The sequence below is a fragment of the Phallusia mammillata genome, chromosome 2 (assembly GCF_965637545.1).
Source record: "Phallusia mammillata chromosome 2, kaPhaMamm4.hap1.1, whole genome shotgun sequence".
Classification (NCBI taxonomy): Eukaryota; Metazoa; Chordata; class Ascidiacea; order Phlebobranchia; family Ascidiidae; genus Phallusia; species Phallusia mammillata.
Genome location: NC_137253.1, coordinates 27,135,326 through 27,157,819, shown reverse-complemented (window position 1 = coordinate 27,157,819; position 22,494 = coordinate 27,135,326). Strand labels below are relative to the sequence as shown.

Sequence of the window (22,494 nt, the reverse complement as noted above, 5' to 3'; positions counted from 1 at the left end):
ACGCAACAATTGTGTAAAACACAGAAGCATACTCTTCTTTATCAATTCTTGAGGGAAAAATCATTGCAGAAATTTCGTTAAGCATGTGGTACAAAAATTGGGCAAAAAGTGTGTTTGATATTCTAGAATCGTTTGAGTTATTCTAGAATAATATTCTGAATCGAAGTATGTATTTAAACAGTTTTTATAACCCTGTATCTCAAATATGCACTATACTAAGGGAATCAGTTTTCGAGCAATTAGCAGATACAGTACCAGTTTTTATGAAAAAAGTTTTTTCACCTTGTCGTGGTAAATGTGTTCAACAACCGCTTTGCTCTTGCTGCCGTTGGCAACTGTCGCTAGGCAACCATCGACCAGCACGTGATATTCCTCCACTATGTCGTCATCGCTTAGTTGGGGGGCAATCCAACCTATAAAACACACGGAAAAAATTTTTTATTTTATTTTTTATTATTTAAAGAGCCACTGGAAAGCGTATGTGATGCACCAAAGCATCGAAGGTGTACAAAATTGCCAGTGGGTTTCAATTTAGGGTCGAAATACATTTATTTCTTTACAATGATCCACTAACAAAGTTAAAGAGAAAACTTGAATCTGATTAAAGAGTATCAAGATATACAAGATAAAAGACGTCAAAGCCATGTCAGAACCAGAGTAAATTAAGGATACAACAAAAAATAATGCTACTAAATAAGAACATTTTTCCAGCGTTTAGCACACCTTGAAATTTATTTTTTGATAAGATTACTAGTTCACAACTCGTTTAGGGCCATGAACAACCACCCAAAATAAAAGAACGCCGTGGACTATTACATTTTTGTTTTTTGAACGAAGTATGCACAACAAGATTTTTGGTTTAAAATAAATTTCTTTAAAACCGAATTTCAATGAGTGACAAAACTAGAAGGGTGGCTTAGCACATATTGCCCTTGCACATACACTATAGCATATTTTGAAACATTAATATATTTCCTACACTTATTTATATTGGGTCCCATATTAGCCATCGTCTTTCATAACCTTGGTTGTTTCTGCAAGCAAAAACTCATGGGTCCCCACACATGCAAAGTTGTAGATAATGCATTTCAATAGATAACAATGAGTAAGTAGGATAACTAATTGAGGTTCAACACACACAAACTTAAAAGTAGGAAACCACAATGACTCAATCAATAGTACTGCAAAATTTCAGTCAAATGTCCACTAGGAAGTGTTTTGAGTGACAACCATTAATGTTTCTGACGTCAAAGGGCTGTTAACAACCCCCGAACTGCAATGGCGCAATAACGATAATTGGCATACTTTACAAGCTATCCAAATTTTAGCCAATTCTGACATTGTTTACAAACTCACCCCTTTTAGGGGTCTAGCGGGGTAAATACTAGGGTTATCCGGACAAACAAAGTGGGATGCACATCTACATAACTATATCTACCATCTGTATAAGTTTAAACAAACATTCATCAAGCATTTAATGGCAAAACGAGTCAGACAAACTTCGGGGAAAAAAACATTTTAGGGGGCTAGCGGGGTAAATACTGGGGTTATCAACAAAAACAAAGTGGGATGTACATCTACATAACTACATCTATCATCTGTGTAAATTTCATCCAAATCCATCAAGGATTTGATGGAAAAACGAGTCGGACAAACTTTGGGGAGAAGAAAAATGAAAGAAAAAAAAAGAAAAAAACAAAAACATTATGAGTAAAATCAATATGCGTCCCCTTCAGGGAAGGGGACCCATAATTATTAACTAGCATTTTGATCATCCTTCAATATATAATATACAACTATCTCAAGTTTATCACCAAACACAGTTGTCCTGTAAACCACCCAAAAAAGTCATTATGGAACCACTAGTTGAGAACCACTGGGTCAAAGCTTCCAAAACAATGTTCGGCGTGTTCAAAAACGGTTAAAAACCACCTGCTTTTGGCAGCACAAGAGAATAATGTAAACCTCAAAATGTAATACAACACATACCTATGATTAAACTGTGAGATAATTTCTTGTCGACACGAAGTTTGCGCGGGAAAGGCAAGACACTTGGTGGGGCATGTGAGCTGTCGTCGCTCGACATCGTGTTGGGATCACGTGACTCCAGGTCCACGCTGCTGCTTGCGTAACTGTGACTGACGTCAGAATCGATCGATCTGTGACGTCAAAAGCAACAATGAGTGTTTGGCATTTGATTTGTATGTCTCCGTAATTGGGGGAAATTGCTAAGATTTTTTTTTTTGTACAAATACACTTGAGATTCGTCTATTTGGATTTAGTTTGTGGGGATGGTCCAGTTAGTATTTTGTTTTTTATTTTTAATAAATTACATGAAGATTTCAAAACAGTTGAAAATTGTCTTCAACATGTCATATGGAGTCTTTGAAAAGAATCAAAACAGTTTTCTTTGTATTTTTGTGCAGTAACACGTTGTACAGAAAAAGGTAGGATAGATTTCTGTATAGGGTGCCTATTTCTAGCCTATCTTTCGCTATAAGACATGTTCACAATATAGTCTCGTTCATTATATTACATGACTTATTAAGTGTGACCTATATGTTAATGCGCCGTACAGAAAAATGTACGATAGATAGATTCTAGCTTTGGGTTTGAATTTTTAGACATTGCCATAAGCTAATGTTCACAATACAGTCTCGTTCCAACGTGACTTGCATGTAAATACGCCGTTGTTACTAATATACACGAAAGCAGCAGCACTGATTTTGATAACAACTGTGCTCGTATTTATGCATAGGTCAAAAATGAGTGACTTTGTTATAAGCAAGAAGTCTTTAATTCACCTGAACCTGTTCATGGAACGCATCGATCCATCCGTGCTCCTCGAACGCCGTGACGGAGTTTTTATGACGTCATCAAGTGGGAGGGTGGGGCCGTTGGTGGGCGTGGCATCTTGGACGGGCTCGAGAAAGTTTGAAGGCACAAGACCTCGTGTTCCGTTGATCAGTTCACCTGTGAATAAAATGCAAGTTGATTTAAACTGACAAATTTTATTCCATGCTTTGGAAAAGTTCGATATTAGGCACATTTGGATACTTCGGTTACGCTAGTGCGAGCTAATGTAGCCAACTTGCGGCACTCCAGTTTGTTGGGCGCAACAGGCCGAAGCTTATCATGTATTGGCTCGCATCACTAGCTAACATAATTTGGTGATTAAAAACATTTATCTCCGTATTTACAACACCAACCTTCAAAGAAGCCATCATCGTCCATACTCCCATGTACATAAACATAATCCCCAGCTACAAGTCCAAGTTCAGCTTCTGGGCTCTCATTGGGTCCGTCGTACGGGTTATACGAGTACTTCGCAATGTACATACGCAGAGGGGAAGACCCGTTGCTAGGGACATGGTCGCCGGTTGCTAGGGCCGGGTCAGGCATGCCTGCTTCCTCTTCAAATTCCTCAGCTTCGGTATCATCCATGTCCAATGCTGACGAGAAATATTTCATTGCAGCATAATGTTGTTGTTGGGTTGAAATTAAATTAAACAGAAAAAAAATTATAACAGCTAAAAGAAACGTTTGCTGTGAACAAATTTGGTATTAAAATACTAATGTTAAGGTCCATCAAAAATGCATGATAGAGTATTGACAATACTGTTTAGCAAATGACCCAATTAAACAAAGGAGAATGATTTGGAAAAAAATCGTTTTCTAATTATAATGCTGCTTTCTTCCGAAAATTGCATTCATTTATTTCCAAGTGGTAACTCGTCGGCTTGGTCAAACTTTTCTTATCATTAGGCGACGTTAAACAAAAAGACATAGCACCACCTCCATGCCTGTAGGCCAATTCCTACTCCATTTCCATGCACAACTACTGTGGGCTACATGTAAAGACATATTCGGTCAAGACAATAACCAGCGACGAATCCAACCTTTTTATCAAGTAACTGATTTAATGTAAGCACCCTTGCTGAAGAAATTACTAACGCTTTGAAACCCGAAAAACTACAATTGTGCCAACACAACAAATTATGAGACACGTGTCAATACTATATAGTACGAATGTCCAACAAACTGGTTCAAACTCTTTTCAGCTCAAGATAACAACTTTTACATCCAATGACGAATATTACGGCCAAAATAGACGTAAAAATTGTTTGTAAAAATTGTTTATTAAGCTTTTATGCGACTAACGTATTTCTAAACGGGTTTGACTTTTGCCTGATGTAGCCTCATTTCACTGACCATTACAAGAGCATTTGCTGAAACGTTTAAAAATGAAGCATGTCGCTTTAATATCTATTTCGGCTGTTATACTCATCAACATATCCGTGTATAGTGTTTCAAAACAGCTTGTACCAAGCAAAACGCCAAACGCAACTGTAGCAATAAAACCCTAACTGCAACCAGCCAAATACACCGCACCACGCAGACTCAAAACACCGCTACCACGCAGACTCCAAAACGTGCATAACCTACATAACAAGCAGACCAACGGTCGATGCCAATGCTGGCGAAAAATCGATACTCCATAGACCAAGGCAGGTGCCGGTGCCCTGGATGTTGCGACTGTATTTAAGGGGATGTAGGCAAGAAAAGGCGCAGGGTCTGGTTTAATCTGTACGCAGACCTCCATATACCGCAGCTAATACGGATTACATCACCAAGACATAGATCTGTGCGTATGAGGTGATATTTGAAACCGTTTTTGACACTAGATAGAGAAGCCTGTTTGTTCAGCTGCAAGGGACAAGCTTTTTTGACTTTAACTGAAAAAAACTATTTTTATTGTCATTCCACTTTATTGCTAACAATTTGTCAGCAGCATATTGTTAGATAACAAATCTGTCATTCCAAAACTTCGCAACCATTAAAGTAAAGAATGCAAAAATTCATTTTCTATATAATTTATGTTCTATTAACTATCTCAGCCATTGCTTTGAGCAACTTAATTCCCTGACAGGCCAACAAAGGCTTTCAAAAACATGGAAAATAGTAGATAAAACCTTCAAAGCAAAAAATCTCCAGTACCTTAAATTTACATTGTCGTAGTTATACCAGCCTCTTCTTAGCAAACCTTTACCTCCACTCTCCATCACTCAAACACAACCCGTCTGGTCTGCACTAGCATACTACACGACATACTCGAAAAAGTGTGCGGCCACAGAAAGCCTAATTGCCGTCAAGTCAAGTCTCAAGGGGCGCTCACAGCTAGACATATGGCGGGCACAGTTTAAAACGCCAATCGTAGTAGCTCAGAATTCGTGTGCAGGTGAATGGTGATGACGCATGGCTACTCATTGGTGATTGCGTTTCGAAATGTGTTCATTACAGCGAAAAGCAACGACTGGCGGGCACGGGAAGATGCAGTGATGAATATTTAATGGAGTGGGTCGCGTTCTTTTTTGGTGGTTTCTACAGCACGACCTACATCACGTACTTTTTGTGTACTCGCGTTTGGGGTTTTTGAAACCGTCCTTGTTTCCAATTAGAAAAGTGCGCTTCGATGTTTAAGTGGACATGTCAAATCAATAGACGGTGGTTTTTTAGCATAACCCCGCAATACATGCATTCAGCGACATTGAAGTTTCACAAATACACATGCAGACATATCCCGAATCTCAGATACTTTTTAGGCTCGCGTCTTACTAAGAAACTACAATCATTACGTCACATTTTGGAAACTAAAAACATAAAAAGTTGTTCAAAAAATTTGCAGCTTTACTCTATTGGAGTAAATAAAAGGAGGCGCGGGATGTGTTATTCATTGCCAGATGGAATAGATTTCTGATTGGGACAATATTGGGAGTACTTGGCTAAAAAGCCATGCCTCATTAAATCTGTTCTGGGCATAAGCCACAGAGGAACTGGATCCAAAGAAAATATTTAGTTGGGCATGGCCTGTTACTCCCAACAAATAAGAGTGCTGTAATAAATCTACGCCAGTGATTCTCAAACGCGGCTCTCAGGGCCACATGCGGCTCCCAACTACTTATTTTGTGGCTCCTACCAAACCTCAGAAAACCACCAAAGATTGCTATTTTAGCTTTCAAGGTAATAATCTTTAGTGATTTTCTCAAAGTTTCGTTTTTTGCGGCTCCCAACACACTTAAAAATAACCATTTGGCCCCCACAATAAAAAAGTTTGAGAACCACCGATCTACACTATAGTCTAAATTGTCTTGGGACAACATTGTTTTGACAATGACAAGCAAAGTCCAGTAATCCATTGTTAAACTGATCTCTAAAAAATCTGAACAACTATGTATATTTTCTTTCAAACAAAATTTATGTGACAAAAATAAACCTAAACAAATTTGCTTTAAAGACTTGTAAATAGAAATGAAAAAAAACCCTACAAAACGGCAGGCAAGGGACATAAGCTTTAGCACAATTTCACAAGAGCAACTATAAGAGCTCGCCTGCAGTTTGCAAGAGTGTAACGATCTAAATGGGACAGGGCCAACAATGTAAGGACTCATTAATATTAAAAGCGAAGAAATAGGCCTAGCAATGATGCAACATCAATTTTACACTGTTTTATTAAACCCCGCTATAATTAGATGACAAATTTTTGACAGATTATTGTTCGATTCACTGTTTGATTGCGGTTCAACGTTCTTAGCATTTGTTTTCTAGTCTAAACCGCCTTATATTATTCAGAAAACTTGACCTTATCCCACTTAATTTGAACTATATTCTATCCACATACTGCTCACGAGCGGCACGATGCAATAAAAAGCAGTCCAGTTAGTTTAAACTAGCGGTTCTCAAACTGGTTCCGCGGTCCTTTAGGGGTCCGTGAAGCAATTTTGCGGGGACCGCGAAAAGGTAAACATTTTTTGCTAAACAATAGCCTTTATTGCATGACAACTTACATAAATCCAATTGTTCGCGCACAGTCGTAATGTTTGTTTTTTTGTCCTGTCTGTGATGTCACGAACTGTCTTTGGATCATTGTTATGCGTAATTTTGCATAACTAGCTAAAATTCTGCAATCAAATTTCGTTTTTCTAAAATACACATTCAGGCTTAAGGACCGCGAACCCTCGATATAATGGCAAACAGAACGTTTCAAAAAAAATAATGAAAACGTTTGAGAACCACTGTTTCAAACTTTAAACCATGAGTGACCTGACTGAAACGAATTAATACTTTTTCTTCAAGCTTTCAAAAAAAATACATGAAACGCAATTTTGGACAGGCAAGGTGACGAAGTTTGACATCAAAATTTAAAAGCAAACCATACATTTATCAGTACTTTTAAGTACCCGCAACTTACCCAATGAAGCAATAAACCAGTGAATATCAACGTAGAATTTGCAGTAGTCAAAAAAATCCATAATTCAAACTGTCTATATGTCCGCATGATAAAAATATACTCAGTTTGCCAAAAGAGATGCAGGTCATTTTGTCAAGGAATTCCGTAGTGGTGTTATGAAGGCGTAAGCACGAAAACCACATAAGTTAGTTGTAACTTTACATTCACAAACGTAAAAGTATGACACAAATGTGGTCAAGTTTGAAACCTGGTCCGAATCAAGCCAGTTAGATTAACTTTAAGCCTAAACCCGATCCCAAACCGACTGACAACCTTGACGGTACCCACAGGGTTGGACAATAAAAACAATTAATACGATTTTTACTCACCTCCTTTTATTGATGAGCCCGCTGATGAAGTCTTACGTTGTGTAACAGCATGAGAGCTAGCGATCGGTTTTCGAAAGGCCGAAAAGGCGCCACTAGTGGTGAACTCGCGAGTGTTGTTTGGAGGCATCGGACTGCGGTTGGTTCGGGCGGTTTTGCTGCTTTTGACATCGGCCGCGTGGTTGTTGTTGTTCGCATTTTGGTTATCTGCAACTGAAGACAAAAGAGGTTGAATAAAAATGTACTCAATTTTCATGTTTAGTTGAAAACAAGTCGACCAGTGGTTTGAAGACTATGGCACGTGTGTTTGAATTCAAGTCTTTTTTGACCAACAATTGAACTACAGTAAACCTTTGTTAATCCGAATCTTCGCCTCGTTCAGAGAAGGTTTGAGGTACAAAAGATTTGTAATGTGGTACGGTTCTAAGTAATTGACATCGGTTAATAAGGATCTTCGCATAATATGGACAAATTGTTTGGTCCAAACAGGTCCGGAGGTTTGCAGACACAAACCACAATTACCCCAAAAAATGTTGGTACGCGAAGCTGTCATGCCATTTTGACATAACAAGTAAACTGGCACGCAGCGTTAAAAGGTTGACGACAAAGGACCATCAGAAAAAAAAATCCTGACTGCTGTGTAAGAATCAACGTAGATACATAATGCAATGTTATAACTGGGAATCTATCATCAAAATTTTCCATACCTAGACAAGTGTACAAGCTGCTTAGTTAACAGTTCTGACTGACCCTAGCGGGTTGTGTTGGCCTTCGTTTTAATTCAGTTTTTATATTGCTGAAGACATTCTATGTACAGTTTTATTACCTGTCTCGTATTTTGGTGGTTGGTGGTTTTTCTTGGACCACTCAACAAGCGTCGAAAGTTGATCCTTCAAATTTTTATTGTTCAAATCCTGTTCCTGACATTGCTGTTCCAATTTGCTGACTTTCGCCTAAAAACAAAACACGTTGAAATAAAAAATAGAGTACACACGGGTCGCAGTAAACTTTCAACAAGGATTGCAGCAGGCGTTCTTCAGTTTATTGTCCGTCCTTTTATAGTAATAAACTATCAAATTTAGTATAAGTAAACAGCCATCGTGACTACTTAATTGGTACTTTATCAGCCAAACCGTTCTTACAAGGATTGAGTTTACATAAAACCGGTTTGACTCGGTTCCAGGTCTGTACTTTTGGGTTGAGGTTGCAACTTTGAACCCGCTTAAAACCACGTTTCTTATTATTCAAGAGAAGGTTTGTTACTTTTATTAGTTTGTGTGCTGGACTACAAATATTTCAACCATGCACCAAAAATTAGACTTCAAACAAATACAGTATTTGCATAGTCTACCTGTAACGATTGCAAGGCTTGCTGGTACCCGGCTACCGCAGTTTCATGAACCGATGTGATTTCACCGATCTCCTGTTGGTGTCTCTCTGTCGCAGCCCGGTGGACATTTTGCAGATTGGCGAAATTTCGTTTTTCGTCGTGGAACGATCTGCGGACAGACACAGAGTCAGGGATTGTGTACAGACACGGTCGTTGTATTGATTTTTCGATTGAGCGAATTTGTTCTCGTTAACGGCGAATTTATTTAGGATAAATGAATCGCTGGATGCTTTTACAAGACGAAGATTGAGAGTAATGGAATTTTGCACTGGTTAACACAGAAAATGAATTTTCGCGAAAATGTTACTTATGCCGTAGTTAAAGTTCTTGGACGTTTGTCTCTCGTTTACCCTTACAAAGAGTTTGAAGGTAAAAAAAAAATTTTTTAATTTTTTTTGTGCATGATTTTTTAGGCACCTGATTATATATCAAATGTTCTAATGTTGTGCTTGATGCTTTACTGTTTAAAGCAGTAGTTCCCAAACTGTGCGTCGCGACGCCTGGTGCGTCGTTTCAATTTTCCAAGGGCGTCGCAGAACGGTTTCGCGGATTTTTGTTGTTGTATCAATAAACCCAACTTTAATAATAAGTTTCCTCATTAACTTTTATTTGCTGGTGCGTCGCAAGTCCAGAAAACTTTTCCAAAGGCGTCGCAACAAAAAAAGTTTCAGAACCACTGGTCTAAAGGTATCCCAATAGAATCTCAAAAAAATCTAAGCTTTGGGTATACTTTTAGATAAAAACATACTATCTCAGTGTGGTAGAAAGGGTATTATTGTCAAGTTTGTTGATGAAATATGTTTTGAACACGCAATTTGTTCCAAGCTACACAGCAGTTGAGTGCAATAGAATACAAGCATATAAAAATCTAAAAACCGCAGGGGTGAAACCATTAGTTGGTCCATTAGTGAAAGCGGTAGCGAAGGGCTTTTTAAGCGGTAGCGAAGGGCTTTTTAAGCGGTAAGAGTAAAGTAAGTCTCTTTTATGGCCAATCAATAAAAGAGAAACAAAAAAGTACAAGTAAAATGGGTCTAGAACAAATCCAAGAAATCCTACTTTATAGTGGCGTCCATTTCAGTGAGTTTTCCAGCATGCTCAATACACTTGCTAACAGCTTGGTCTCTTTCTCGAATGGCCACTGCTAGTTGTTCGTGTACGGTGCTATAGTCGTCCTGCAACTGCACAACAAGCGGACATCAAATATTAATGTGATTCATTCCATTTGGCAGTAATTGTTTATTTTTTTCATGGGACTGGACTGTGGTGAAAACGTAAAAAGGTAATGTGAATTTTTAATGCAAATTGATTGAAATCGTTATGCATCCACTGGAAAAAAAATTTTAACTGAAAACTAAAGATTTTAAAAAAGGATTAAATGTGTTTTTTAACAATTTACGTGATAATTCATTTGTTTGCTAAACCTGTTAGTCAGTCTTCCAACTTAAATCAGTCAGAAAAGGTCTTAAAACCAATATATTTATTTCACCTTTAAAGGCACCATTGGCCTCTAAAAAATATTATTCAAATATAACTCTGAAGCAGTATTGTGAAAAGCTTAATAATAAAGAAACAATGCTTCTGACTTGTAATTGGTCACAAAATCGAGATATTTATTTCACACCATCAATCTTTATTAAATCTTAATGAAATAGAATAGTTAAGAAGTATTGTATGAAGCTTAGTTGCTAAAACTCCAGTTAAAGCTCAGCCCCAATGTAGAGGATCAAGGCAATCGACTATTTGAGAGTCAGACAAAAACCCTTGTAATGTAAGGATGGGTAGTAACCACATTTTTTGGTTTAGTCCCTTGTGAGTTTTCTTCACGCAGTAATGCCAATGTGATTGACATGATTATGATTTGCAATATTGGTCTTGAGTTAATGCAAAAAAATAAAAAACACCCCTTAGTTCAGTATGTAGTGTAAGTGTATGTTAATAATTTATACTAAACATTCTTTTATATCTCTTTTTGTAAAACATCTAAAAATGCACTTGCACTACAAGCTGAGATAAAAATACATCCACAAACATCAATGGCTAATTCGCACCTGTCTGTGAATATTTTTAAGATCTTGCAATTGAACACTAGAATCACTGGCTTCAATCTTTGACTCTTGCAATTGTGATTCCTAAAAATAAAAAATATTTTTTTATAATTCAGTTGACACAGACCAATCATTTTCATTTTTTCGCAATCATTCACACACAAAAAAATCATACAAACAAACAAAAATTTAGCGCCACTAATAAAAAAGTCACGTTAAGCTAAGCTAATATAGGCAAAAACATAAAGAAAAATAAAATTCATGCAATTAGACAATTTATTCAGATTGTGTGAAATGAGCACAGGCGCTAAAAAATAACTTATTTAGAACAGTACGTTATCCTACATCTGGTTATAACTTACCAAATTTAAAATATGTCTCTTCTGTCGTTGTAGTTCATTATTCAATTGATGTTTTTCGTCCTCAACAAATTTTAGTTTGTCGTCGAAGTCACCTGACTGTCCAAGTTTTGATTCAAGCTCCTGAACAGCGCCCTCCAGTGATGTGATTTGTCGTCGTAAGTTTCTGTTTGATTCCTCGAGAATTTTCTGTCTTGCTGTTACCGGTGTTGACAATGACCTAACCACCACCTATTAAAACAAAACAAAATGGGTTGACAGGAGTTTTTGTTTTACCAAGTTGAACACTTATACTTAGGAACACTATACACAGCTTGAAAAGTAATGTTTATGATCAAATGAACACTTATAGTTGTGCAAACATTCAACTGGACTGTAAAACATTTTAAACATGGCACGTTTTTAAAGAAACATATAAATCCAATAAATAAGCTATTGCTGCCAGGCATAATGTATAAAGAAGTATTGCTTTTACAGCAGTTTTTATCATAAAGAATCGCCATTTTGACTTTCTTTACAAGGTGCCTTTATCAGGACAATGGTATACCTTTCAAGACAAATTTACTTTAAAGGGACAACTGCAACAAAACAAGTTACACGAAAAAATGGGGTTAACAAGATTGTGCGGCTGCAAACTTGCACTAATGTAGTAATGAAACATAGTTCAGGACTATACTAGTTAATACAAATTTAATGATTCAACTTATACAACCATACACACCAAGCCAAGCAACAAACCATATTGTCCAACTCCTAATTATTCTTCACAACTTAGCTATGCACGTTTGGGCTACTCTATACACATGCCACCCAAAATAATGGTTGCCTCATTTCATATTCTTTGAAACTTTCTAGTTTTGCTAATTCAGAAATTTGTTTCCGACACTTTAAAATTATATCATTACAAAATTAGCTAAACATTCTACACTTCTAAGCCACTTAGCCGCCCTACTGGACTCTCATTGCCTGTCCTGCTCCTTTACAAAAATTCTGCATGCTGCCAAATGCAATCATTAATTATTCAAGGCTGATTGAAGCTGGTAAAAAAATTCACACAGGCTTCTCCTATCAGGGGTCGTGACATAACAATCACAAATCGAGTTGCAACACACGAGACGAGGAAAAGGTTGTTGCTCCTGTTATTTTTACATTATCTCGTATTGATCGGGCTTCAGGTCGCTGTAAAATACGTTGTCAAATTATTTTATGACACAATGACATTAAAAATCAATAAGATTTGGGTTTTCTTTTGACAGCAGTAAATTTTTAACAACATATATATTTTTGATATTTTTTCAAAATGCATTTTGCATTCAAACCTAAATTCAATAATTTGGCTTTTAACGACAAACAAAAAGGGAAAATCTAATCTGCAAATATAAATGGGAACAAATCTAAATTGAAATAAAATTAACGAACTGACAGTTTTATACCCTAAAAGCAAGGGGGGATTTTTTTTCTTGTTTCCTTCGCATTTTGGATGATAAAATTGCCTCCAATGTGTATTAACACAATTATTCCTACCTATTGATATCCACTTTAATAAAGCCCTCTTTTCTTGCTGTAAACTGTTTTTTGGTCGATATATTTCAAATTTTAGCCACAAACTAGTAGATTTAATATAATATATAAACATAACCTCCCATACCCAAAACGTTTTTATTTCATCCTCAATAAAGCTAATAAATGTTCTGCCAGCATTTGTGCAAAAGCAAAAACGTTTGTGGTATTCGTTATTTTATGTCGCTATATGCCCCAAGAATAAATCTACTATACAAACAACACCTGACACAATCTTAGGTCAGCCATCTGTCTAACATGTTCTAACAAAGATTATCGAATAGCCATTCAAATATTGGCCAATTCCAGTAAAGAGAAAAAATGACCCATTGCATAGGATAGGTCAAAAAATAATTCATTAATTCATATATCCCACACCAAACATATGCAACCAAAATATCATGCTCTTAACAAGAGAAAAATCACAAAAAAACTAAAAAAGAATGAAACAAATAGATTACTAAAATTTCCCTCAGTGCATTTTTTTCAATCCTCACATATACATACTATACTATACAGCTGAAGAAATGTAACTTCACAGAGTTACAATGCTAAACAACGCAACTAATTTTTGAAATTGGTGCTGTTCAAACATCAAGAGCACCAGTAAACTCCTGCTGTTATGTAACAATGCCTTGATGTCATAAAACTAGGCAGGGAGTGAAACCAATAGAAAGGCATTTCTTCACAAATTGCAATCAAAAAATGCTATTGAAGTTTAAGTAGAAAATGAAGTAAAACAGACAACCAAAAAAGGAAACTAATTAATGAATTTGGGCATCTGTGAAATGGCAGTGAAGTAGTCAAAAATACCAAATTTATTTAAAATCACTTTTTCAAGGTGTCTTTTTAAAAAAAAAAACAGTGGTACCTTTGAACTGGCAGCAGCAGCAAGTTTTTGCAGATTGAGCATCTCTTTTTGTGTTTGTTTCATTACTTCAGTTTCTGCACAACTTTCTTTGCCCTGCAACAGCAAGTTTAGAATACATATTAAATATTGAATAGTTACAGCTCAATGATGCCACCTTGTGGAAAGTATATGGTAAGAGCATTGCAGATAATAGAATAGTTTCTTTTGTTGAATGTTGTGTAATCTAAAACTTGAAGAATATTGTTGTGGTGAAAAGTGATACCACCATAAGAACATAAGATGCCAATAGAACAATAAATCGAATACGAATTCAATTTACACAATATTAGGTCGTCATTTGAGTTGGTGGGAATTTTACGGTAAGCCCAAGCCAAAAATCAACACCATTTAATATAACTTTGATTGATACTATTATTGATTCAATAGTGATAATTGCAACATTTAATAAAATAAAATCTCCTCTAAGATTTGACATTCTTACCCTGATTTGTAAGCTAAACAATGAAGGTGGTTTCCTAACCTTATGCATGTAAACGTTTTTTTCAAAACTACAAACCACTTAATTCCAACCAAAAACTACAGCATTTTAATTTCTATTTTTGGAATTTTGTTAAACCAGTAATGCAGGTTAAAAATTATACCACCATAACTGTACCTTAAACTTTTCTCGCCTTGCTTGACGTAATGCCCTTTTCAGGTCTTCTAGCTGAGCCTGAGTTGAAGTAAGCAGATCATCCTTCTCTGCAAGCAGCCTAGAGTGTTCTGTTTCACATCTTCCCTTGTGTCTCTGATGAGCACGCTTCTGTTGCTGAAGATCTCGAGTAATGGCAGCCATTTCATGGGTTTTCTGTATCAATAAAACCAATGAATTAGTTTTTGCTCTAAGTGAGCGTTACACAGTTAGTTTGCGCTATTTACTTGTCCCATTGGGCATGCAATTTTATGTGAATAAAATAAAAGTGCAACAGCCCGAAATCAGTACACAGCATTTGGGATTTACCGTCACTATGCTTTAACCACAATTGTCTCGGTTAAGAATTAAGAAAACAATCCTTTTTTTATTTAATACAAATTTCACTTAGACTGGGTTAGCCTTGTACAGAACCAATTCATTCACACAGAAATGAATGAAACAAATGTCTAGAAGACGTAATATTTTGGGTTGGCAGCATGGCTGTTTTATAATAGCTGCCACCCCAGAGATTTTAAGTGAAACAAACCTTGACATTTTGTTCCTGCAGTGATCTTGCTTTTTCTTCCAATCTTCTGGCTATGTTAGCTAACTCCCCATTTCTCTTCTTCAGTGATGCGATTTTCTCTTCAGCTTTCGACCTTTGCTCCCTTTTCTATTTGCATACATTTAAAACAAATTTAACAAACCGATAGTTGTAAATGAATTTTAGACATAGATCACAGTGACACAAAACAAATCGATACAATACCTTGCATATGATTGTAGTCCTTGTATGCACAGAAAACAAAAAAGTTAACACAAGTTTCAGGGTCACTTTTTAAGTCATAACTTACTATTTTTAAATTTTCTTCTGCAAGCAGTTCACATTGTTCCTGGAGTTCAGTTAATCGGGATTCAAGCTCAGCAAATTGAGAACTTGGGACTTGATTGCCTGGATCTGAAGAAACAAAACACTTGTATTTCCCAACTATGAATTACACAATGAAAATACTGTAGGAAAATTACCACGCACCCAACATATCTTCACTTGCTGATCGCCTCTGAAAATGTCGGTTAGATTTCTTTTTCTTGGATGAAGATCTGGGAGATGCATGGGACATCTGCAGATATTTTACTGAGATGCCTTCTTCCCCACCTTCTGTGATGGAGCGCGGCGAACTAGACACAAAGCAACAACAATTATTTCCAAACTTTTGTCAGAAAGGAAAAGAATATTGCCTTCTGTACAACACCACTTTTAATATATCCAATCAATTAAACAGGAAACATAACTACTAGTGATGGGACGATACCAGGTTTTGAAGCGAGTACCGATACCGAGTACGAGTACCACATGTATATACCTTCGATACCGAGTACCGAGTACGATTACCGAGTACTTAGGTGTAGTGTTGTACTTAGTTGTATATCACTGGCTAATTTATCTGCCATGGTCGGGGTACAGGCATGCACACACACACGCCGAAAAATGTAATCTCCATGCTATAGCGAAAAAGATATATATATATATACGTAAACTGGCGGAACTTTTTTCCAATTTTGTGCTGTCCGAAGCAAATATTGGCATAAAGTTGCCCATATTCTTATGGTGTAAATCGGCCTTTGGTACTCACATGTTGGTATCGAAAACTGAGGCAAAATATTTCGATACCGAGTACGAGTATCGATACCACTGAAATCATTCGATACCGAGTACCGAGTACCAGGTACCCGTCCCATCACTAATAACTACATTACTATAAAACAAAACCATAATAAAGTGAAAAAAGGGCAATATATGGTTTGAAGTTTGCCCCAAAAATACTTTTTGCACAAGTCCAATCTAAATGCAACTACCGTAATTTTCCGTGTATAATGCGCAAAATTTAATTAATTTATTGTCCTAAAATCTAGGGTGCGCATTATGCATGGGTACAACAATTTTTGAAGAAAATCTGCCTCGAAATAAAACTTGAAATCAGACCTTTCTTCTTGTTTGTTGTCAATCGCGCATCACATTTAGCCATCCTGCCCAACACACTTAGTCAGTAAAATTCATAATTGACGACACATCGTTTGATGCGATGGTGCAATCCTTGATGGTGTGTTATTGTCAAATACTGCACACTGCCCATTTAGCGACAACGTAAATGGGGTGATATCATTGCCGATATGCAACGGATCGAACTAAAATTTTGTATATAAGTTTGAATTTAATTATTCTGATTTTTAGGTATTTTAATCTAATACATATTAAACTTCATTTGTGTTTTAAAAATAAAAATGTTCTCTGCAAGTATTAAGATCGGTTCCGCTTGAACGCGACCAGTAAGATCTCGTTTGCTGTCACGATGTACCCTACACAAATCCTAAACATTTTTCGCTATCGAGTTTGCGAGCGCATGCGCAGTGATACTGACCGGCAGAATAACATCCGGTTGTTTCAAAAGATGATCTTTTTTCTGAAATAATTTTACGTTTACGGATTTAAGAGTAAAAATTTGGGTGCGTATTATACATGGGTACAGGCTTTTTTCCAGCATCGACATGCCATTTTTAGGGTGCGTATTATGCACGGGGGCGCACTATACTTGGAAAATTACGGTAGTCTAGTCAGCAGAAAACAAAACTACATTATTTTGACATTTATCATTGCAGCACAAAACACTTGTTTACAAACTTAATATAGCTGACTTGTTTGTACACTTTAAATGGTAATAAAGAGAAACCTTGTTGATGTGTCTGTAGTAGATTCACTGTGTTGTTTTTGGCGTCGTGGTGTTCTTACTTTTTGTAAACCATCATGACATCTCTCTTCATTTAATTCCAAACCAACAGTATTTTGTGAGGTAGAGGGAAAGTTCTCAACCAAATGAGTCAAATCTTCATTGGATTGACTGACAGATTGCATAGAAGATAAGGGAATGTTGGGATCCACTGAGATTTGGTTGAATTGTTCAGGTGATTTTAACTTCGCGCTTTTGCTTGGGTGAACACTGTTGTTGGTATCCATTGCAGAATCAGCATGGCTTACATGTGGTGCAGTTGGGTTGTTTTCATAATCATTTGAATTACTACTGTGGTCTGCAAACACTTGTACCAAAGTCTCTGAGGCATTTCGATTTTCAGGAGATTCTGAAGAAATTGTTGCAGGAACTGGGTCCTGTAATTTACAACGTAGCATGTATTTAAATAAAAAAACACGGCACATACAGTATTTTTTGCAAACTTAAACCCATATTTGTTTCCAAAAGATGGCCAATCAAACCTTTTTATATTTGAGCAGTGGTTTTTTAAACTTTGGATAAAAAATAATTGTTTGTTTTGTTTTGGGGTTATGCTAGAGATGTAAATACAATGCATGTTTAAACAGTCCACAAACTTTCTATGGGCTGAACATATACATGTACAATGAATCATATAAAATACATTGTCCAGTCTGGGTATCCCATTGTCTGGTAGCACCAGAAAGCACATTCAGGTGAACCAACCACAACAAGATACAAACAAATTTACAATAGCTTGCAAAGAAACAGTTTAAAAAAGTGATGAGTAAAACAATGGCTGATGCTTGTCAACAAACAACCTTTGTATAATACAAGATTCATCAAGCATTAAATTACTGTTGACCAAACATTCAACGCTGGCTTCATACTCTTATACTATTTAACAATCATTGAAATTTATACTTTATTGTCAGCACTTCACTTAGTTTTGTTTTTACAAACTGAACACCTTAATGTCAAGAGATTAAGAATACAACCACTCATAAAAGTACTTCAAGCCACTTTCTTCTATTTGCATTAGTGTCAGTATCCATTATTACACTACGACCTAAAAGCACGTCCTGAGGCTAAAGCCTAACCCCAAACTTATACTGTTTAAACGCTACTGGCAGCTTAGCAAATTGAAGAAGGTTTAAAGTACGCCGTCCGTTATGCCCTGCCGTAGCCAAACACAACAATGCCACAAACAGGCAACACAAAAAGCTTTATAGCTAAACAAACAATTATTCCAGTACAAAGGAGCTTCTTACCTATTGTACACAAGTATCTACGAGCTAACAGATGCAAAGAGAAAGGTTGGCACACACCCTATCTTGGCTACTGTGGATTGACATATTTACTCAAGTGCTATTGTGTATCAGACACAGCGAGAGCAACTTATGATTGAAGAGCTATCAATATGAAACATGGATGGAGATTGAAAGGTCAACACAATCTTTTGTATGTTACAAGATTCTTGGATTAAAGCCCCTTTTAGCAAAAAAATCCATGAGTATGTGTAGGTAAACATGATTAGGTTGTGTTTGCCTACTTTTCCCACTGTGATTATAGCATACAAATGAAAATAAATTCATGTTCTTTTTTCTAGTTTTTATTAAACTAAAAAATATAAATTAAGTAAAAACGACACATACCAATGAAATATGATCATCCATTGACCTGCTGCGAGTAGACTTCTCCAGATGTCTTCGTAATGCTGAGGCAACTACCTTGTTTCTAACTTCTTTTTCTAAATCCTATAAGGCAGAATATGAGATATCAGGCATGAGAAAAATGCATGTTATAATGTCACCATAAAACACAACAACATTGGGATATTAAATGTATGCATAGTAATAATGCAGCATTGCAATTGATTTGCTTGCAATACTTAACAGAAGAAAGGATTTTATACGCGTCGGCAATCAATTGAAAAAATACATTTACTCTATAAACAAACAAACACGTTATTCGTAACTTACCGTTGAAGCTGCATGATCGGTCTCCACGTTACCGAGTTCTGCTTTTAACTGAGCAATGTGCTCTTTCATTTCTTCGCTCATTTGTTGTAAACGTCCAACATTAGCTTGTTTTTTCTCCATGTTGGCTTTGCCTTTAACCGTCCATTTGCTTTTCACGTGACGAAGGACTTAATTACACACTGCCGTCTAATCCACGCACATCGTTTTCCGTCGCAAGCACGTGCCGAAATGTTAACGCCATTGCTGTCAAAAGCTTTCGGCTATTAATCCTTTAAAACGTTTTGCTCTTCCGTTCCATTCCTGTGACGAATCGAACCGCTGAAATTCGATACAGGGTGGTTTCTTGAAGAGACGCGGCAAGTTTTTGTTGCCAACGGAACAGAACTCTAGCGCCATAAGGAGGAGACGGGGCCTGGTGTAGTTTTTGGATCAAACGCAATACGGTAATACCAACTAACCCTTTGACGTAACCTATTACACCAGACCCGAGGAGACGTACATTATCTCAAAAAGGTGCATTGGTTATAACATTTTCTGGATTCTTATTGAGTCTTTTAAGTTTTAACCAATTTTCTCGCACTTTGTTGTCGTAATCACCCGATCCGTCTGGAAGTCCCCGATTAAGATCGGCTGTGTTACGCAGAATAATGCGTTTCTTATCGGGCGGGATTAGAATCTTTAGAACCTGTGTTATAACACAGCCCGATTGCGGACGGTTTTATCGGTAATGGCAGTGGAGCATTAAATTTGTTTTTTATTGGCAAATATTATTTTTGCTGTGATAATAATCGCAGGTAAATTGGGTTTTATATCAAAATGGCAGTTAATTGTAAAACAGCAAGACAAAAACAAATGCATTCTAAGCTGTGAAATGAATATGTTAAACACTAAAATGAGCCAAGAATCAATATTGAAGTACCTGATTGGCATCAAGGTTCTGGCAATGAAGCAATGCAAAGAGACCTTTCAGTGAGAAGAATTTCCAGTTCTTACCTTTATATGAAGCAAAGTGAGGACCAGCACACTGTCATATGAGGGACTTGTAGATTGGATTTGAATTGAAATGATTCACAGTAAGTGGCTGCCTTGTTACTGCCTTTCTAAACTCAACTCTTTCTGTATTTCTGGCTGATGTTATTTTGAATTTTAGCACAGTTAAAACCCCCAAAATTGAATATTAACTCTGTTTTATAACACTTAGACTGCTTATTGGTGACTAAACTCAAGCCTCTTTTGTTTAACCCATAATTGTCAAGTCAAATGAGCATACACTTTATCTTTATTTTTTTATTGCAGTTCACCATCTGGAAAAATGCTTAAAGCTTGAAAAAATCAACAGGAACATTCCATATCAAAAAAATTGAAGAAAGTCTTTCATTGCGGAAGAATTTTGTCAACAAAAACAGCTCAAGTGTCAGCAAAATCATTGATGTATACAACCTGTTACTTGCCTCACAGGAGAAAATTGTATGTCGAGATATGCACCACATACTTTAGTTTTACATGAATCAAATCGTAATATGTGTTATTTCTTTTCCACTGTTCTACCTGCCTGCAAGTTTATTTATTAGTTCTTATACCCAAATTAAGAATTTGTATTCAAACATTTCTAGGCGTTGATATTATTTTACCTCCATGGTGATTATGGTCTCATGTAAATTCTGAGAATGTTTTGCACTCTGATGTAGAATCGGACAGTAAAAGTGATTCATCAGACATCAATTGAGAACCTCTAGTTTTGACCAGTAGTCTGCATGATAGCATGTTGTAACAATTGTGTGGTTCAACCTCATTTTCACATGATATCCGGTTTAATTTTCTTGATAATTCAGCAAATCATTACATTTTCAGCTGTACAATATTGTTTCACCTTTTGTTTTATTTTAGTCTGTTTACTTGAAGATCCTTGTTTAGTATGTACTACTTGTAAATGCAGGTTTTAACTGACCAATCAACCAATTGCTGTGAATGTAATTATTTATTCTCTTCCCATTTATTTCTGCTTTCATATAACTATGGGGCTCAACTTGAAAATGTTGAAGTGTGGAAATTGGGTTCATAAGGTGCTTTTTCCATCAATAAAGTGTTGTCCTCACTGTGCATTTGGTGTTTCATCATTTTCATTAGTACAGGCTTTAACGTGTTTGAGACCACTAACGGCTTGAGGTATATGGAAACGGTTTTTACACGGCAACTCTAAACAATATTCAGCAAACGCTTGCAAAATATCGTTAAAATCTGATCATAACGTCGAAAATGAGAGGCGCACATCATAAGCGAATACATGGCATAACCGCTTTAAAAATGATTTTTGCGCTGTCGAATTATGTAGCTTATAAAAGCTCCAGATGACAAACGGTTTAAGGTAAACGCAAACGGTTTTTACAGGTCAACTCTAAAATACATCTAGTAAAGGCATACAAAATATCGTTTAAATCTAATCATAACCTCGAAAATGAGAGACGTGCATCATAAGCGAATGCAGGGCATGACCGCTTTAAAAATGATTTTTGTGCTGTCGAATTATGTAGCCTATAAAAGCTCCAGATTTTAAACGGTTTAAGATAAACACAAACGGTTTTCACAGGTCAACTCTAAAATACATCCAGTAAAGGCATACAAAATGTCGTTTAAATCTGATCATAACCTCGTAAATGAGAGACGTGCATCATAAGCGAACGCAGGGCATGACCGCTGTAAAATGATTTTTGCGCGGTCTACCCATATAGCATGTACAGGCTCCAGATTTTAAACGGTTTAAAGTTATTATCACATTTAAACGATGTTTTGTATGCGTTTACTAGCTGTATTTTGGAGTTGACCTGTGAAAACCGTTTGTGTTTATCTTAAACCGTTTAAAATCTGGAGCTTTTATAGGCTACATTGGTCGACTGCCCAAAAATCATTTTTGAAGCGGTCATGCCCTGCATTCGCTTATGATGCACGCCTCTCATTTACGAGGTTATGATCAGATTTAAACGATATTTTGTATGCCTTTACTGGATGTATTTTAGAGTTGACCTGTGAAAACCGTTTGTGTTTATCTTTAACCGTTTAAAATCTGGAGCTTGTATACCATTGGTTGACTGCGCAAAAATCATATTTAAAGCGGTCACGCCCTGCATTTGCTTATGATGCACGCCTCTCATTTACGAGGTTATGATCGGATTTAAACGATATTTTGTATGCCTTTACTGGATGTATTTTAGAGTCGGCCTGTGAAAACCGTTTGTGT

General features: G+C 36.6%; 1 protein-coding gene and 1 long non-coding RNA gene across 5 annotated transcripts in view; one reads left to right on the top strand and one right to left on the bottom strand.

The window, feature by feature from the left end:
- LOC145212535 (peripheral-type benzodiazepine receptor-associated protein 1-like) overlaps positions 1–19,877 on the bottom strand; it is a 28,400-nt gene extending 8,523 nt beyond the window's left edge. For 3 of the 4 annotated variants that reach the window (XM_080080694.1, XM_080080696.1, XM_080080697.1), the window contains exons 1-18: positions 19,260–19,712; positions 18,933–19,034; positions 17,242–17,675; positions 15,546–15,691; positions 15,367–15,470; positions 15,060–15,185; positions 14,495–14,686; positions 13,840–13,932; positions 11,412–11,639; positions 11,053–11,133; positions 10,061–10,182; positions 8,966–9,113; positions 8,441–8,567; positions 7,618–7,827; positions 3,210–3,452; positions 2,805–2,973; positions 1,990–2,159; positions 283–413 (exon numbers count right to left, since the gene is read on the bottom strand). In XM_080080694.1, the coding sequence (XP_079936820.1) occupies positions 283–413; positions 1,990–2,159; positions 2,805–2,973; positions 3,210–3,452; positions 7,618–7,827; positions 8,441–8,567; positions 8,966–9,113; positions 10,061–10,182; positions 11,053–11,133; positions 11,412–11,639; positions 13,840–13,932; positions 14,495–14,686; positions 15,060–15,185; positions 15,367–15,470; positions 15,546–15,691; positions 17,242–17,675; positions 18,933–19,034; positions 19,260–19,379 (2,946 nt within the window). In that variant the 5' untranslated portion in view covers positions 19,380–19,712. Of the gene's footprint in view, positions 1–282; positions 414–1,989; positions 2,160–2,804; positions 2,974–3,209; positions 3,453–7,617; positions 7,828–8,440; positions 8,568–8,965; positions 9,114–10,060; positions 10,183–11,052; positions 11,134–11,411; positions 11,640–13,839; positions 13,933–14,494; positions 14,687–15,059; positions 15,186–15,366; positions 15,471–15,545; positions 15,692–17,241; positions 17,676–18,932; positions 19,035–19,259 lie in introns of all 4 variants that reach the window. The other variant, XM_080080695.1, reaches the window with a different exon arrangement.
- A 99-nt stretch (positions 19,878–19,976) lies between these two features.
- On the top strand, positions 19,977–21,361 carry LOC145212536 (uncharacterized). The gene is made up of 2 exons (XR_013856727.1): positions 19,977–20,332; positions 20,556–21,361. It is a non-coding gene; the product is annotated as an uncharacterized LOC145212536 (long non-coding RNA).
- The last annotated feature ends 1,133 nt before the right edge of the window (positions 21,362–22,494 follow it).